General features: G+C 34.3%; 1 protein-coding gene across 1 annotated transcript; it reads left to right on the top strand.

Annotated features, from left to right (window-relative positions):
- Positions 1-16,490: 16,490 nt before the first annotated feature.
- On the top strand, positions 16,491-17,246 carry LOC127130984 (secreted RxLR effector protein 161-like). The gene has a single exon (XM_051059934.1). The coding sequence runs from the start codon at positions 16,491-16,493 to the stop codon at positions 17,244-17,246; it is 756 nt and encodes a 251-aa protein (XP_050915891.1).
- Positions 17,247-18,217: the final 971 nt, after the last annotated feature.

Below are 18,217 nucleotides of genomic sequence, written 5' to 3' on the forward strand. Positions count from 1 at the left end.
TTGTGATTTGTATCAGCAGGTGTGATTCCAGACTTGCAATTTATTAGCTCATATCTCTTCAGAAGTTCAAGTTCATACTTCAACTGATGCAAAATTATACCATTATCAGAGTACAAAATCACCATCCCTAGAAAATACCATATTTCCTAGATCAGTCATCTCAAACTCATTCATCAACACCTTCTTCAACTTAACTATCTCATATGAACAACTCCCTGTTAGAAATATATCATCAACATAGATACACATCAGAATCATATTTCTATTAGATGTATGTTGAACATAAACACCATACTCCATCTCACATTTTATGAATCATTGAAGCTTGAAAAATGAATCAATTTTAAGATTCCAAGCTCTAGGAGCTTGTTTCAGTCCATAAAAGGATTTTTGAAACTTGTACACCATCCCTTCATGATTTTTTTTACAAATCCAGGAGGTTGTGATACACAAACTTCCTCTTGTAAAAGACCATTCAGAAATGCAGATTTCACATCTAAATGCATTAGAGGTCAATTTCTATTAGCAGCTATAGCAATCACCAATCTGATTGTTTCATGTCTAGATTCAGGTGCAAACACCTCAAAGTAGTCTAATCGAGTTTTCTGTAGAAATCCTCTAGCTACTAACCTTGCTTGGTGTTTCCAAATTGATCCATACAACTTCCGTTACAACTTGTAAATCAATCTCAATCTGATGGATTTGTTGTTCTTCGGAAGCCCGATCAACTCCTTAGTCTTGTTTCTTTCTATAGCCTCAAGTTTTTCTTTCATGACCTTCAACCACACTTTCTTCTTGAGAGCTTCTTCATTACTTACTGATTTAGAGTCTGCCAACATGGCACACTGAATAACTTCCCTTCAAAGTCTATCTTAGTATCTTGCAACATTCAAAATTTGCAAATCTTATTGGTATTTGTCTGATTCTATGTGGTCTCTGAACTTATTCAAAATCTTCTTCAGATGCTGGAAAAATGTCAAACGATGGACTATCATTCGAGTCTGTTCCACCTTTAGAGGCATGATCATCATCAGAATCTTAATAAGAATCAAATTAACCTTCAGAGTCAGACTCATCTTCAGACTCTCCTTTAGCACCAGAATCACCTTCTGACTCTAACTTATCTTCAAACTCAGAATCTCCTTTTGATGTAGATTCGCCTTCAGATTTTGAAATATCTTCATAAGTTAACTCAAGTGTTAGCACTGCACAAGAGTTAGATTATGATTTTTCCAATCCCATGCTTCTGATTCTTTCACAACGGCATCTCTATTGAATTCAACTTTGTTGGAGATTGGACAATATAACTTATAAGCACCAGTACCGTGGTACCCTATGTCGCGCCACGAAAAATACCCGAGTTCACCGCACGCTCGAATATACAACAAAGTCACCACCAAATTTTATTTATTCCAAAAGAAAAGGGAAAATATCGATAAAACCCAAGGGAAAGAGAAACATGGTAAGGAAGTCGGTTATACAAGGGGAATGTATTAACACCCCTCACATCCGTTGTACTCAACAGGAACCATTTTAATTGTTTTTGCATGAATAGGTGTTATTATCTAAAGGTTACTTTCAAAATGGGAAAAAATAAGTTTATTAATTAATGTGCTCACCAAGGATTCAAACCCTCGTGCCTATGTATTCTCAAAGTGCAATGAGAAAATCAGAGCATGTAGTTCGTGGTATAAAATACAATTTTTTTGGTTATTTTTAGGGAACAATTATAATTGTAATCTAGAAGTGTGTAGACATTAGATGATTCTGATCATTGTCCGGATGCTCTAAGCTCTTAGTTTCACTCCTAAAGAACAAATTATAACAGCTCTTTTATGAAAAGAGGAGTTGTTTTGAAAAAGGTTTGTATGATAAAAGAAAAAAAAGAAAGAGTTTCCTAAATAGAAAAAGAAATAGTTGCTTGAATTGAAAGTGTTGTGAAATAAGGAAAGCGTTGTGTGTTGTTTGAATCCATAAGGTAGGTGTATCTGAACCAAAGAGTGTATGGTATCAACTAATAGATGGTATGGAAAATTCAAGGTTATAGGGTTTTACCTAGATCCAAGGATCAATACCTACAAAAGGGGTTTCCAGAGCATGAGGCTCCACAAGGCAATGATATGAAGGTTTCCAGAGCATGAAGCTCCACATGGAAATGTATGAAGGTTTCCTTATCAAGCCACTCCAATTTGGGGATTTGATTCCCTTCAATGGAGGATACCTACTGGTATCAAGATTAGAGCAAGAGGAGGCGAAATGGATCTTACCTTCAAGGCTGAGACTCGCTCTAGGAGCTTGTTGAAATTTCTTGAAGCTGATGAAGTTACGAAGACTAGAAAGTGTTCAGGTAATATTTCGAATCCCCAACCTTGTTATTTTTGCAGCAATTCCTTCTTCTTCTTATCCTTCGAATCTTAGTCTGTAGGTTCTATTTGTGTTGCTCAATTGCGTGTGATATTGTAGAAAGAAAGAAAGTGATGGAATAGAGAAGGAGAGAGTAAAATTCAGAGAGAATTCAGAGTGATTTGGTGGAGTGTGTGATTGGTTGAGGAGTGAGTGAATGATCGTAATTGTCCAATGACTAAGGATGATGATGAATTTATAGGAGTTTGGAATTGTAACAGAATGGGGCAAGATTTAGGTCAGGTTTGTTACGTGTTAGGGCAAGGGTGAATGTTAACTGATTCAAGGAGTAAATCAGTTAAGATTCTAACCTTTGTTAATTTCTATGTTAAGTTCAGTTATGAGATTATGAATTCAATTAGTGAGGTTGGTTTGTAGTTATTTACTGTGATGAAAGTTAGTTGTTAGGGATTTGATTAGTGAATTCAAATCATGTGAGTATGTATAGGGTTAGTTATGTCATGAGAATGTTAGAATTAGTTTCTGTTAGAGTAGGAAATGTTAGTGGCTATTAGAAATGATGTATTAGCATAGTTAGGATGGAAGTTGTTAATTTGGTTTGTTAGTTTGAATTGGAGTGAGCTGAATTTGAATTTGAAATTAAGTTTTGCAGTTAATAGCAGTTAGTCATGATTTTGAGATGAGCTAGTTGGATTGAAACTTAGTGATGTTAGTGAGTTAGTGACCTGGTTATTTAACAAACAGTTAGTTTGGATTGTAGTTAGTGAAGCATAAGGCCTACCATGGAACTTACTGAATGTAATAGCTAGTTTTTTTAGAGAAAAATTAGTTGGTGAATTAGTTTGAAACTGAGTTGTTTAGGAATTGTTGAGTTAGTTATGTCTATTGCAGTTAGGTTAGTTAGCACTTGTTTGGACTGCTGAGTTAGCTAGTTAGTAATGTTAAATGAAGAGGAAAGTAGTTAGTTAAGTGTTAGTAAAAAAATGACTGTTAGGGTAAGTTTGTGTTGTGCTGATTTGTTAGAGTTAGGGGATGATTTATAGGTTGTTAGTATGCTATGAATGAATTCTTAATGACTGAACTGGTTTGGATTTTTGGTTGTTGTGAACTAAGCTTGAGATATTAAGTTGACTACTATATGAATGAAGGTTAATTATGCTGAAACAGTACTGCTAGATTGGGTTGAGCTGTTAGCATGCTATGAATGAATTATGGCTTGTTCTAAAATGGTTTGAATGATATTGGACAAGTTAGAACAATGATAAGAGGTGAAAGATGTTATAAATTATTAGGGAATGTGGCTATGCAATGCAAATGTGACCCTTAGTTTTCTTCCATGTTCTGATGCATTGTCTTATGTATGTATGAATGAAGCATTGTTGTCTTGATTTTGGGCATATTGGACTGTGTATGGTCTGTTTATGTATGGGTATGAATACTAATTATGCATTGTATATGACTTTTCAGGGATGACACGTGGTAGGATGAGCAAGTCATGGAGGTTGGCAAAAATGTTATGAAGAACATGGGTCAAGGTTGGGATGGCAAGTTTCATGAAGGTTTTGGCAAGCTATCAAACATAAAGAACTTGAATACTTTGGAATATCTTGTGAATGAATAAAAGTAGAATTAGGGTTTTAGTATTAGAATTAGGTCAGTTGACTTTGGTCAACTATTTGACCAAAAAGTCAATGATTGATTAAAAGTCAACTGTAGGTCAAAGATGTAATCTTGTATGCAATCTTGTAATTGGACTTTTGATATGATTTGAATGTTTTGGGTAATGAAAATGGCCCTCTTTTGAAATGAATTATGTAGCTTGCATAACAAGTAACATGCTTTTCCCTCCAAAATTGCACCTTTGAATATTTGAAATTGAAACTCTTGAGTGAAACTTTTGAAATCTGAATGAAGCTTGATCTTGAACATTATCTTGAATCTTGTATGAACCATAATGCCTTGCCTTGAATCCAAACCCAACTAAAGGACTAGTGCATTGAAAAAGGCCCATAAAGAGATTAATCAATCAAATACAATATTCCTTGATTGACCACAATGATACTTGCAATCCCTAATTAAATCCAATACCAAGATGCAACCCACATGATCGATAGGTACCAAAGATCAAGAGTTAGGGTTTCATGGCTTTGAATTCAAGAGAATTGTCACCATTAGTCAATGTATCATAGGATTCCCTAGAGTTGGATCTCAAGGAAACCTTAGCTCCATATTAATCATAAACATCAAAAAGTCTTTGAATCCCTGATGCTTACTTCAAAAAATGAAAATGGTAAAATGAATGTGTTATGATGCTAATGAATATGAAGATGAACCACAAACCAAAAGTAAGATGAAAATGAAAAAGGGAAGGCAAATTTTGGGGTATGACATCCTACAAGCAACATGACTATGCTTCTGTCATCCAACTTCCTTCTCTTAGCATCTGGGATATGTTTATAACAAACATAACCAAACACCTTCCAATGGATCATACTTTGCTTATCTTCAGCCCACTTATCAAAAGGAATAATTTCCTCCAGCTTCTTAGTTGGACACTTGTTGAGCACATATGCTGCAGTGGCAACAACTTCTCCCCACAAGGTATGAGAGTGTTTCTTCTCATTCAGCATGCTCCTTGTCATATCAAGCAAATTTTTGTTTCTTCTTTCAGCAAGACCATTGTTTTGTGGAATGTTTGGAGCAGTAACCCCATGCTCAATTTCGTTCTCCTCACATAATTTCTTGAATTATGTAGAGTTGTACTCATCTCCACCATCAGTTATGAGAATTTTCAATTTCTCACCACTTATTTTACCAACCTTCACCTTGAACTTCTGAAACTCAGCAAACACCTAATGCTTAAACTTGATGAGTGTTACCCGTGTCATTCTTGTGAACTCATCCACAAATGACATAAAGTATTTTTTTCCTCCAAGTGAACGTACTTCAAATGGTCCACATACATCTGAATGCACTACTCCTAAAATATGTTTTGCTCTTGGAGCCACTTCTGATGCTAATGACAATCTAGGTTGCTTTCCTCTCATGCATATCTCACATGACTTCTCAGGATTCATAATCTTAGGAATTCCATGTACCAACTTCTTAGAACTCAGATTCCCTAAGCTTCTGAAGTTCAGATGCCCCAATCTCGTGCGCCACAGGTGACTATCACCTTCTGCATTAAGATATTTAGTTTCAGTTGTTTCAACATTCACTATGAATGTTCTGTTACTTCCTTGTTCAGACTGCATAATCATCTTCTGATCAGAATCATACAACTTCAAAAGATTGACCTTCATAGTAACTAAGAAAACTTTCTTAATTAGCTAAGCTACACTCATCTGATTGCTTTTCAGGCAAGAAACATATCAAACATCCTTTATTAGAACAGTTTTACCATTCTTCACTCTGACCTTGACATTTCCCGTTCCTCTGACATTCAACACATCTGATATTTATCCTCTTTATAGAGTCAAAATTAATCATCCATTGTTTGTTTCCAGTTAGGTTATTTGAGATGCCAGTATCCATATACCACCAGTCTGGCAAATATCCACCATCAAATTCAGAAGCCATCAATAACACATGTTCATCATCAGACTCTCCTCTGGCTATGTTTGCTTATTCTGATTTCCTTTCCTTGTTTAACCAACAGTTAGCAACAACGTGGCCAAACTTCTTACAACAGTAGCATTGAACCTTCTTATTATCAAACTTCTCATTTCCCTTATGATGTTTTTTCTCATCAGAGTTGGAGACTTTTGACTTCTGATAACCACCACCATGTTTCTTATTGACCTTTTATCAGGACTGCTTCTGATTATTCTTACTAGAAGGTGCTTTCAGAGCACGCTCTACCTCTCTTTCATAGTTTCTCTCAGTAAGGCGTAACTCTTGCGCCTATATACTATTTTGCATCTCTTCAAATATGATGGTGATAAGGTCCTTAAAGTGTTCAATTGCTATAATAATGAAATCAAACTGAGGAGTAAGTGATCTCAGTACCTTTTCAATGATTACTTGTTCAGAGAAAGTCTCTCCACAAGATTTCATCTCATTTATGATCAGAACCACTCTGGAGATGTAATCAGGTGCCTTTTCATTGTTCTTCATGTTGATATTCTCATATTGCTTACATAGAGACTGAAGCTTCACCTTCTTCATTGATGCATTACCACCATAGCAGCATACCCATGGGTCCCACAAAGCCTTCGCCATTGCTAAATCAATGATATTTTCAAACACATTCATATCCATACACTAATGGATATAGAATAGATCCTTCTTACCCTTCTTCCTCGTTCCTCTATGTGTGTTTCTTCGTGCCTTAGTTGCATCTGCTGCAACAACTGCGTAACCATCATTGACGAGATCAAGAACATCTTGAGTTCCAAAAAACACACGCATCTGAATCATCCATCAATTCTAATTCATTCCATAAAATACTGGAAGCTTTTTGTTCAAGCTACCGTTTCCACCGTGTTCATCTTCGTTCTTATGAAACTTCACTCAAATCTCACTAACACTCGTGAATTTCATAAACAAAATCAATCACAGACGCTTGACATACACTCGTGTTTCCCGATATAAATTTTAACCGGAGCTCTAGATACCAATTGTTGGAGCACAAGGTTGAAGATGAAGAAGATGACGAAAGAGAAAAAGAGAGAATCTGAATCTGTAACTAACTTTTTCTAACAAATCTGGAATTTATTACAAAATTAATTCTTTCTAAAACTGAAACTAACTTTCAGTATTTAAACTATCAGAGCCTCTAAATGAAATTCAAATTTAGACTCTAAATACAAATGAAATGAATTACAAATAATATCATCCCTAAGTTTATATTCAACTAATTAAAATCAACAACACAAATTCCATTCCTCAAATGGGTAAAGTATTCAGTCTTGATTGCTTTGGTCAACACATCTGGCAGTTACTTCTGAGTGCTACAATGAACAACTTCAAGCATTCCACTCCAAACTTGATTTCTCAGAAAGTGAAACCTTGTGCCAATGTGCTTACTCCTTCCATGCAACATTAGATTCTTGGAAATACTTATAGCTGATTTATTATCAATGATCAACTTCACAGGCTTGCTCACCTTGATCTTCATATCCTACAATAAGCTCAGAATCCAAACAGCTTGATAAGCAGATAAATCACCTACAATGTACTCAGCTTCACATGTTGAGAATGCAACCAATGGTTTCTTCTTGAAGCACCAAGAAATAGGACCTCTCAGATACTTGAACAAATATCCAGAAGTACTTCTTTTGTCAACTATGTCTCTACACCAATCCGAGTCTGAATAACATATCAACTCTGAATCAGATTGAACCCCAGAAGGAAAGAAAACTCCATACTTTCAAGTCCCCTTAATGTACCTCAGTATCCTGGCAACAATTAGGTAATGTGGTTGCTTTGGTTTGTTGATAAACCTACTCATTATTCCAATTGCATAGCAGATGCCATGTTTGGTATTACAAAGATATCTCAATGATCCCACCAAATGTGTAAAAATTGTAGCATCTAAATCACCACCCTTAACATCAAAATCTAGCTTGTGATTTGGTTCAGCAGGTGTGATTGCAAACTTGCAATTTATTAACTCAAATCTCTTCAGAAGCTCAAGTTCATACTTCAGTTGATGCAAAATTATACCCTTATCAGAGTACAAAATCTCCATCCCTATAAAATATACCATATTTCCTAGATCATTCATCTAGAACTCATTCATCAGCACTTTCTTGAACTTAGCTATCTAATCTTAACAACTCCCTATTATCAATATGTCATCAACATAGAGACACGCCAGAATCATATTACTATCATATGTATGCTAAACATAAACACGATACTCCATCTGATATTTTTCGAATCCTCGAAGCTTGAAAAATGAATCAAATTTTCAGATTCCAAGCACTAGGAGCTTGTTTCAGTCCATACAAGGCTTTATGTAACTTTTACACCATCCCTTCCTAATTTTTTTTACAAATCCAAGAGGTTGTGATGCATAAACTTCCTCTTGTAAATGACCATTCAGAAATATAGATTTCACATCTAAATACATCAGAGAACAATTTTTATTAGCAGCTATAACAATCACCAATCTGATTATTTCATGTCTAGATACAGGTGCAAACACCTTAAAGTAATCTAATCCAGACTTCTGTGTAAATCCTCGAACTACTAACCTTGCTTTGTGTTTTCTAAATGATCCATGTGGCTTTAGTTTCAACTTGTAAACCCATCTCACACTGATGACTTTCTTGTTCTTTGGAAGCCAAGTCAACTCCTAAGTATTGTTTCTTTCTATAGCCTTAAGTTCTTCTTTCATGGCCTTTAGCCACACTTTCTTGTTGAGAGTTTCTTTAGTAATTACTGGTTCAGAGTCTACAAACATGGCATACTGAATGACTTCCCCTTAAGAGTTTATCTCAGTATCTTGCAACATGTCAAACTCTGCAAATCTTCTTAGTATTTGTCTAATTCTTTATGGTATCTGAACTTGTTCAAAATATTCTTCAGATGTTGGAACAATATCAGATGTTAGACTACCTTTAGAGGCATGACCACCTTCAGAGGCATGATTATCACTAGAGTCTAGATCATTATAAAAATCTGGATTATAATCATATTCACATTCAAAGTCAGACTCGTCTTTAAACTCCCCTTCAGCATCAGAATCACCTTCCGACTCTGACTCATCTTCATACTCAAAATCTCCTTCAGAGAAAGATTCTCCTTTAGAGTCTGAAATATCTTCAGAAGTTAACTCATGTGTTAGCACTGCACCAGAGTTGGGTTGAGACTCATTTCAATCCCACGCTTCTGATTCTTTCACAATGACATCTTTGTTGAATTCAACTTTCTTGGTGACTGGATAATAGAGCTTATAAGCACTTGTATCGTGGTACCCTACAAGAAACATGACTTTGCTTATGTCATCCAACTTCCTTCTCTTAACATCTAGGACATGTCTATAATAAACAAAACCAAACACCTTCAAATGACTCACAATTTGCTTATCTCCAATCGACTTTTCAAAAGGAACAATTCCTCCAGCCTCTTGATTGGACACCTATTGAACACATAATATTCCAGTGGCAACAATTTCTCCCCACAAGGTATGAAGGAGCTTCCTCTCCTTCAACATGCTCCTTGTCATATCAAGTAAAGTTTTGTTTCTTCTTTCAGCAAGATTTTTTTCTCTCCTAATCTAGTTTTTTCTTTATGCAATAAAATATTAAACATTAGTCCATTTCGATTCATCAATTATTTTTGCATTATTGATATCTTTATTATTTATTGTAAATTTTTATTTTAGTATCTTATCTTTCACATATATTTGTAACATTAAGATATTTAAATTATTTGATCATTTAGTTCTAATTATTTTTTAATTGTGTTTTTATAACTTTCTTATTTGCTTTTTAAAAATTATCCTTGTTTTGCCTTAGAATACTTATTTTTTTGACATATAACTTTTGTAATTATAGTGTGAACTCTCTTCTTCCAACCAAATCTTCTCTATACGCAAAGAGTCAAATATAGAAACTCTGATTATTTGTTTTAAAGGATCAAATCTCTTACTATTAGGACAATCTAATCTAATGTTAATAAAAATAAAGGTATTATAACTTATAGTGATTCTTGATATTTTTTATTAACGTTACTCCAATAGTATGATAGCACACATCTTATAAATCTTTAACAACATGTCACTGAATTTGATTAAAATTGAAACTACATGTTGGTCTGTACTAAGTCATAAAAGATCGAAAGATAGAGACGATTAGGTTGATGACCTTGCGGTCAAAGTTAGTTGCAACGTCTCTTAAAATGCACCTTAAAAAAAAGATAATATCTCGGCAAAAGAAAAGGAGCAGGTTTTCATTTCATTCTATAGACTTTTATCTTCACTATACCAACTAAAACAAAACGTATCATTGTCTTGCTATAATTGAAAATATATAACGTTGGTTGGGGATTAAGGATGCTTGAACTTTTGAGGATGCATCTTTAATTTATTTGCAATCTTCTCATGACAATAAGTGTCTTTTGCTTCAATTATTATTAATATTTTCTTTTTTTAAAATCCAACTTGTTTTAAAATAATTTACTATTAAAGGTATAAAGATGATTTGATGATTGGTTTCATCACCTTTGAACATGCAATATTGTTAAAAAAAAAATAGTGAGGAGTTTTGGTGTCTACTGTAATTCTCTTCGATTTGAGAGATTAGTCTCTGCAATTGCGAATAAAAAATATTTAATTTAGAGGTGTTCGTGATGCGGTTTTAGCGGTTTTGACGCTAAAAGTCATCTGAACCGCAAGAAAAAAAGCGTGCAATTTAGTTTTGTTATGTTGGCTTTAAGAAATCAAACCAAATCAGTTCAGTTGGTTTGATTTTTTTACTAATTTTTTATTGAGTCATACATACATATATAGATGACAACATAACTTTGTATTTAGTCATTCATACACTACCAAATAACCACAAAACTCATTGTATTTGGACATCAACTTTCCATTTAATATGTAAAAATTAGATTAGACAAACGTGAAATAATAAACATAAAACAATATCAGAAACATTATACTGAAACAAAAAAATAGAGGAGATGAGATATTAGTGAAGATGAAAAAGAAAGAACAGAAGAGTGGAGTGATTAGAGTAGAAGAGGTGCGATAAAAACGAAATTGGAAGAAAGTGTGAAGACAAGCTTCCTACAAGATTTTGATGAAGACAAACATTTCAAGCCCTTCATATCAAAAGAATGAAAAAGATAGATTATATCAAAACCATGTTCAAGATTTTCATGGATCAAGTAAAGGTATATAAAATTCTTGACAATATACTCCTAGTGCTCAAAAGTTTTTATCATGCATTATGTGCTCATTATAAAACTTTTTCTATCATGATTTTTGTTTTAAAACGATGTTTAAAATATTGCATATTCAAAAGTTTTTTTACTTAGAAAAAATTTCAACTTTTTGTCTGGATCAATCAATTGGTCTTGTATGTCAAACGATTTATCAAACTTTCTGTTTTTAATATTTTTCGCTTCCAAAGCTGAACCAATCGATTGATGCCTTAAAGCAATCGATTAATTCTAGTGTATTTTTTAGTTTTTGGCCTATGTCAATCGATTGATCATATGTGTCAATTGATTGATGCTGAGAAATTTTTGAAAAATCTTAATTTTATTTCTTCACTCCTTGCACCATTTCATCATAACTCTTCATGGCAAAGCCTTACATCTTTTCATCAACAATTCTCAGATTTCTCTTTTAACCATTTCCATGCTATGTTTAAAGGATGCATTCATACTATAAATACTCTTTATATTTTCATTTCAAATTCACCTCTTTCAATCAAACTACAAAATCTCTCTGCATTCATCTTCATCTAAATTTTCATATACAGATACTTTTGAAAATATATTTTCATATCATTTTCTTCAAAAGTATTCTTGAGCACTTAGAGATTATTTTGTCTTGAACCTTCATATTGTGAAAGAGAAGAGGATTCTAATCAATTGATTAAAATCATGTCCAATCCAAATATTCATATTCATTCAAAATTACTTTGTAAAATCCTAAGTACTAAGGATTGTTTGGTATTAGGTGTGTTTCTTATCATCCATGATTATTGGAGATAAGTGTCAAGAAAAGGAAGAATTGTTTTCTTTTCTTGTGAGTTAAGTTTTCAAGAGGATTGTACTTGATCACTTTGTTAGAGGCTTGTTTTAGGAGATCTAACAATAATAAAATCTCTTACACATTGTAAGGGGACTGGAGTACTCTCAAGTTGTGAGGGGAACCAGTATAATTCCTGGTGTTCTTTACTTTCCGCAATTTACCGCTTGCATCATCTTATCAATCCAGAAAAGAAAAGAACCTTTATCCACTAAATCAGAATAAATTTTCTAAAGTCCTAATTCACCCCCATCCCCTCTTAGGCTCATTCCTAACTTACATTTAGCATCAGAGCAGGTTTTGGTAACTTGCTCCATAGATTCAGACGATGGCTTCCGCAAGCGCAAACCTAGTGTTTAAAGATGGAGGTAGTAGCAACAAACCACCTCTATTTTCTGGAGAATATTTCGACTTCTGGAAAATCCGCATGAAAGCATATTTAGAAGCACAAGGAGATGGTATATGGGAAACCGTAGAAAATGGTCCACATAATCCAACGAGTGTGGTCAATGGTGTTGGCACCCCAAAGATCAAAAGCTCCTATGATGAAGACGATAAGAAGAGAATACTTAATGAGAAGAAAGCCATCAATGTTCTTCAAAGTTCATTAAGTATGGACGAGTTCTTCCGCATATCTCAATGCAAGTCTGCAAAATAAATATGGGATACTTTGGTGGAGACTCATGAAGGAACCACTGAAGTTAAAAGATCCAGATTAAACACATTGAGTCAAGAATACGAAATGTTCAGAATGCAGCCCGGAGAATCCATTGTTGCTTTGCAGAAAAGATTTGTTCACTAAACGAATCACTTAATTGCTATTGGAAAGACCTTCACAAATGATGATCTCAATCTTAAAGTGCTAAGATCCTTGACGTGAGAATGGCAACCTAAAGTTACGACTATATCGGAGAAGAAAAGTCTTTCTACAATGACGTCCGCATCATTATTCGGAAAACTTCAAGAACATGAACTTGAACTTGGACGACTTGAAAAGCATGAAAATCAGGAAAAGAAATCCAAAGGAATTGCTTTAAAAGTTGAATCAAAGGAAGAAAAAGATGAGGCCGCATTGGAGGAAGATGAAAATTTCATGCTCCTTGTTAAAAGGCTTGGTAAGTTTTTTGGTAAAAATGACAAACCTTTTCATGCAAAAAGAAATAAACATTTTAGGAAAAGGGAGGCTTCCACTTCCACACAAGAAGTCACATGTTATGAATATGGAAAGTAAGGTCATATAAAGCCAGATTGTCCAAGACTCTCAAAGAAAGGAGGCTTTAAAGGCAAGAAGGATTTTAAGAACAAAAAGGTGTATGTTGCATGTGAAGATAATGAGATAAGTTCTTCATCTGAGTCAGAAAGTGACGAATGTGCAAATTTAGCATTAATGGCTTCACACCACTCCGACGATGAAGAATATGAGGTTAGTAGCAACTTTTCTCTTTTTGATAGTGATACACAAGGTGCTATAAATGGACTTCTAGAAGAATGCAAAATTCTGTATATAACTATATCATCTCAAAAGAAAACAATTTTATCTTTAGAAGAAAAAATCGTGACAAAATTGAAAAAGATGTCAATGATGAAAAACAAAAGATGATTAGTGAAAAACAGAATTTTGTATGTAAAAATTGTGAGTCACTTTCTTTCCAAATTGTCCAATTAAAAGAGTTCTTGAAAGATATGAAAAAGGACAAATTGGATTGGAAGGAGTCCTTAGCCAACAAAGATATTCAAATGATAAAAATGGTCTTAGTTACTCAAAGTTTTCCAAACCAAGTACCAGTAAAATTGTCTTTGTTAAGGCTAATGACCAACCATCCAAAGAGAAAGTAAACAAGCCTAAAGTTGTTCATCACTATCCTAAAAAGAAAATATTTTCTAAAAAGAAATCTTATGTTCCTAGATATAGAAGCAACTTTGAACCTACTTGCTTTTATTGCGGAATAATTGGCATACACAAAATGCATGCTATATTAGAAATTTCAGCGTAGCAAGTGGCATTACGTATGGGTAAAGAAATGCACTAATTATGAAGGACCCAAAGCAATTTGAGTACCTAACAAAACTTAATTCTGTTTTGTAGGTATGCTTGAAAACCACTTCAAACCTTTGGTATCTTGACAGTGGTTGTTCCAAGCATATGACGGGAGATATTAACAAGTTTTTAAATCTAGCATTGAAGGCCAATGGTTATGTCACATATGGTGATAACAACAAAGGGAGAATTCTTGCCATAGGCAAAGTTGGATCACCACCTTTCACATCCATTGAAGATGTCCTTTATGTCAAAGGACTAAAGCATAATCTTCTAAGTATTAGCCAACTTTGCGACAAGGGCTTCAAAATCAAGTTCACCAAGGATGAATGCTTGATTGAAGATGAAGTCTCTCATGAGGTAAAACTCAAAGGTACAAGAATTAATAACATATTTACGATTTCCCTTGATGATGTTCCTTTGAAGGTAAAATGTCTTATGGTGAGCAATAATGAGTCAGGGCTGTGGCATAAAAGATTCGCACATATCCATATGGAACACTTGAATAAGCTTATAAAGCATGATCTTGTTATTGGTTTGCCCAAGATAAAATTCTTCAAAGATAGACTTTGTGATGCTTGTCAAAAGGGAAAACAAACCAAATCAACTTTCACATCAAAGAATGTGGTGTCCACTACAAGGCCACTACAATTGTTGCATATGGACTTATTTGGTCCATCAAGAACAATAAGCTTCGTAGGTAACATATATGCTTTAGTTATTGTTGATAATTTCTCTAGATACACTTGGACTTTCTTCTTAGTGAAGAAAAATGATGCATTCAAGGAGTTCAAGAAATATGCGAAGCAAATCCAAAATAAGAAATCTCGAACTATTGTCTCCATAAGAAGCGACCATGATAAAGAATTACAAAATGCCTCCTTCGAAGAGTTTTGTGAAGAACATGGAATATTTCATAATTTCTCGACACCAAGGACTCCTCAACAAAATTGAGTGGTGGAGAGAAAGAATAGGTCACTTGTGGAACTTGCAAGAACAATGCTTAGCGACTCAAATCTTCCAAAGTACTTTTAGGCGGATGCGGTAAGCACGACATGCTATGTAAGTAATAGAATTATTATTAGACCTATCTTGAAAAAGACCCCTTATGAACTCTTCAAATGAAGAAAACCAAACATCTCTGACTTTCATATTTTTGGATGCAAATTCTTTATCCTCAACAATGACAAAGACAATCTAGGTAAGTACGACGAGAAGTCCGACGAAGGTATATTTCTTGGATATTCTCTTACTAGTAAAGCCTATAGAATATATAATAAAAGAACTTTAAAAATTGAAGAATCTATGCATGTTACTTTTGATGAATCTAACCCCTCAAAGGAGGATATTGCTTTGTGTGATGATGATGATGATATTGTAGAAGTTCCTCAAAAAGATACTTCAAGTGGAAACAACGATGATCAGCCAAAACACCAAGATGAGCAAGATCAGCAAAAGTCAAATGATAATGATCTACCTAAAGAATGGAGAACTCATCGGGACCATCCAATTGACAAAGTCATTGGTGATATTAGTCAAGACGTTGCAACAAGATTGAATCTTAAATATGCATGTCTCAACATGGCGTTTGTCTCTCAAATTGAACCTTCCAAAATCACAGAGGCATTAGATGATGATCAATGGATTCTAGCCATGCAAGAAGAACTTAAGCAGTTTGAAAGAAATCGAGTATGGGATCTAGTTCCTAGACCAAAAGGTAAGCATGTTATCGATACTAGATGGATCTTTAAAAACAAGCTAGATGAAAATGGTATCATTGTAAGGAACAAGGAAAGATTGGTAGCCCAAGGCTATAATCAAGAAGGAGGTATTGATTTTGAAGAAACTTTTTCCCCAATTGCTAGACTAGAGGCAATTATATTATTGTTTGCATATACTTGTTCTTTGAATTTTCAATTGTACCAAATGGACGTTAAAAGTGCATTCCTAAGTGGATACATACTTGAAGAAGTGTACGTTTGTCAACCTCCAGGATTTGAAGATTTCAAACATCCCAATCATGTGTACAAACTCAAAAAGGCCTTGTACGGATTGAAGCAAGCACCAAGGGCGTGGTATGATAGGTTAAGTAATTTTCTTTGCGAACATGGGTTTGAAAAAGGTAAAGTTGATACTACTTTGTTTATCAAAAGAATTAACCATCATACTATCTTAGTGCAAGTTTATGTAGATGACATCATATTTGGATCCACAAATGAATCCTTATGTGAAGAATTCTCTACGATCACGCAAGGAGAATTTGAAATGTCCATGATGGGTAAGTTGAACTACTTTCTTGGGTTGCACATCTAACAAACAAAGGATGGGATATTCATCAATAAATCTAAATACTGCAAAGAACTTCTCAAAAGATTTTACATGGATGCTTGCAAAGATATAGACACTCCTATGGGATCAGGGACATATCTTGATCAGGATGAATCCAAAACACCAATTGACATAACTAAGTATCGAGGTATGATTGGTTCCTTGTTATATATAACGACTAGTCGACCTGATATTATGTTTAGTGTTTGTTTATGTGCTCGATTTCAAGCACCTCCAAAGGAATTTCATCTCTCCGATGTAAAGAGAATAATGAAGTATCTCAAAGGAACATTCAATGTCGGTTTATGGTACCCCAAAGGTAGTATATGTAGTCTTGTTGGTTTTTCTGATGCAGATTATGCAGGATGTAAAGCAGACAGAAAAAGCACGAGTGGAACATGTCACATTTTTGGAAATGCACTAGTCACGTGGTCGTGTAAAAAGAAAGCGAGTGTGGCTCTCAGCACCGCTGAAGCAGAATACATCGTCGCTGGTAGCTGTTGTTCTCAAATTATTTGGTTAAAGCAACAACTTCGCGACTATGGTATAAACCTTGGAAGCATTGCTCTCAAATGCGACAACACAAGTGCCATCAATATTTCAAAGAATCCGATAATGCATTCAAGAACCAAGCATATAGACATACGTCATCACTTCCTAAGGGATCACGTTCTCAAAGGCGACATCAAAATATCCTTCATTGATACCCAAAATCAACTCCCAGACATCTTCACTAAACCATTGGCAAGAGATGCATTCTATAAAATCAGAAGGGATCTTGGTATTTTAAGCAAAAGTGACATTTAAAATAATCAAGATCCTCAAATGGTTCACAAAAGGTACATGCACTCTTTCTCATAAAATTATTAGTAATTAATTGTTACTTGTTTAAGTTTATTGAAAATGTTTTTCTATTTTAAAAAGTATGTTTGTTGATGTGTTAATTTTAAGTATTTATCAAAATTTGTTTGGTGTCAATCGATTGATTGTCATGTGTCAATCGATTGATTGTCATGTGTCAATCGATTGGCCCCTCTTTGTTTCTCACTTTGTGTTTTACAGTAACTCCATTCAGTCGATTGCTTTCTCACTTCAATCAATTGGTTCCTTAACTTTTTTATTGTTTAATTCATAGCATCAACCAATTGATTGGATTCCAAGCATCAATCGATTGGTCCTCCTTATTTTTTCAATTTGTTCCTTATGCCAATCGATTGGTCCATGTGTGTCATTCGATTGGTCCTTCAATTTTTTCATTTTATTTGTTCAGCATGCGCATGATTTCACTCCATTTATTTTTCACTTTATTCCTTCACATGTGCTTGCTGCAATTCTACTGATACACTCTACCTTATGTCATTTAATTATTTTTGTCATTTACTACTTTTTCTCCTATTCCTTCTCTTTTTCTTTGGCTACTAGTACAAGTCTTCCTATTTCCAAGTAAATGCATATTTTACTAGGTCTTGTAAGTAGTATTTATTTCACTTTAATATATTATTCATTGCCTTTTATTCCTTGGTCCAATCACCTTGATTATTCACATTACCATCATTACTACACTTTATCACCTTGGACATAAAACCACACTTTCTACAAGGATATTTTTTCAGCATTGTTATTCGATATCTTCAAGGCTATTTGATTCCTCCTTCATTTCCTTGTTTTCTCTTAACAACATCCATGGCTTCTCAACTTCAATCAAAAGGAAAAGGCAATGCTTCTAGCTCTAGAGGCCCTCTAGATCTTTCAAGGCTATTCACCACCAAGAGTCAACA

This window comes from Lathyrus oleraceus, chromosome 3 (genome assembly GCF_024323335.1).
Source record: "Lathyrus oleraceus cultivar Zhongwan6 chromosome 3, CAAS_Psat_ZW6_1.0, whole genome shotgun sequence".
Classification (NCBI taxonomy): domain Eukaryota; kingdom Viridiplantae; phylum Streptophyta; class Magnoliopsida; order Fabales; family Fabaceae; genus Lathyrus; species Lathyrus oleraceus.

What these genes read in the sequence shown, in the direction of transcription:
- LOC127130984 (XM_051059934.1), top strand. Translation starts at nt 16,491, where the DNA reads ATGGATGCTTGCAAAGATATAGACACTCCTATGGGATCAGGGACATAT.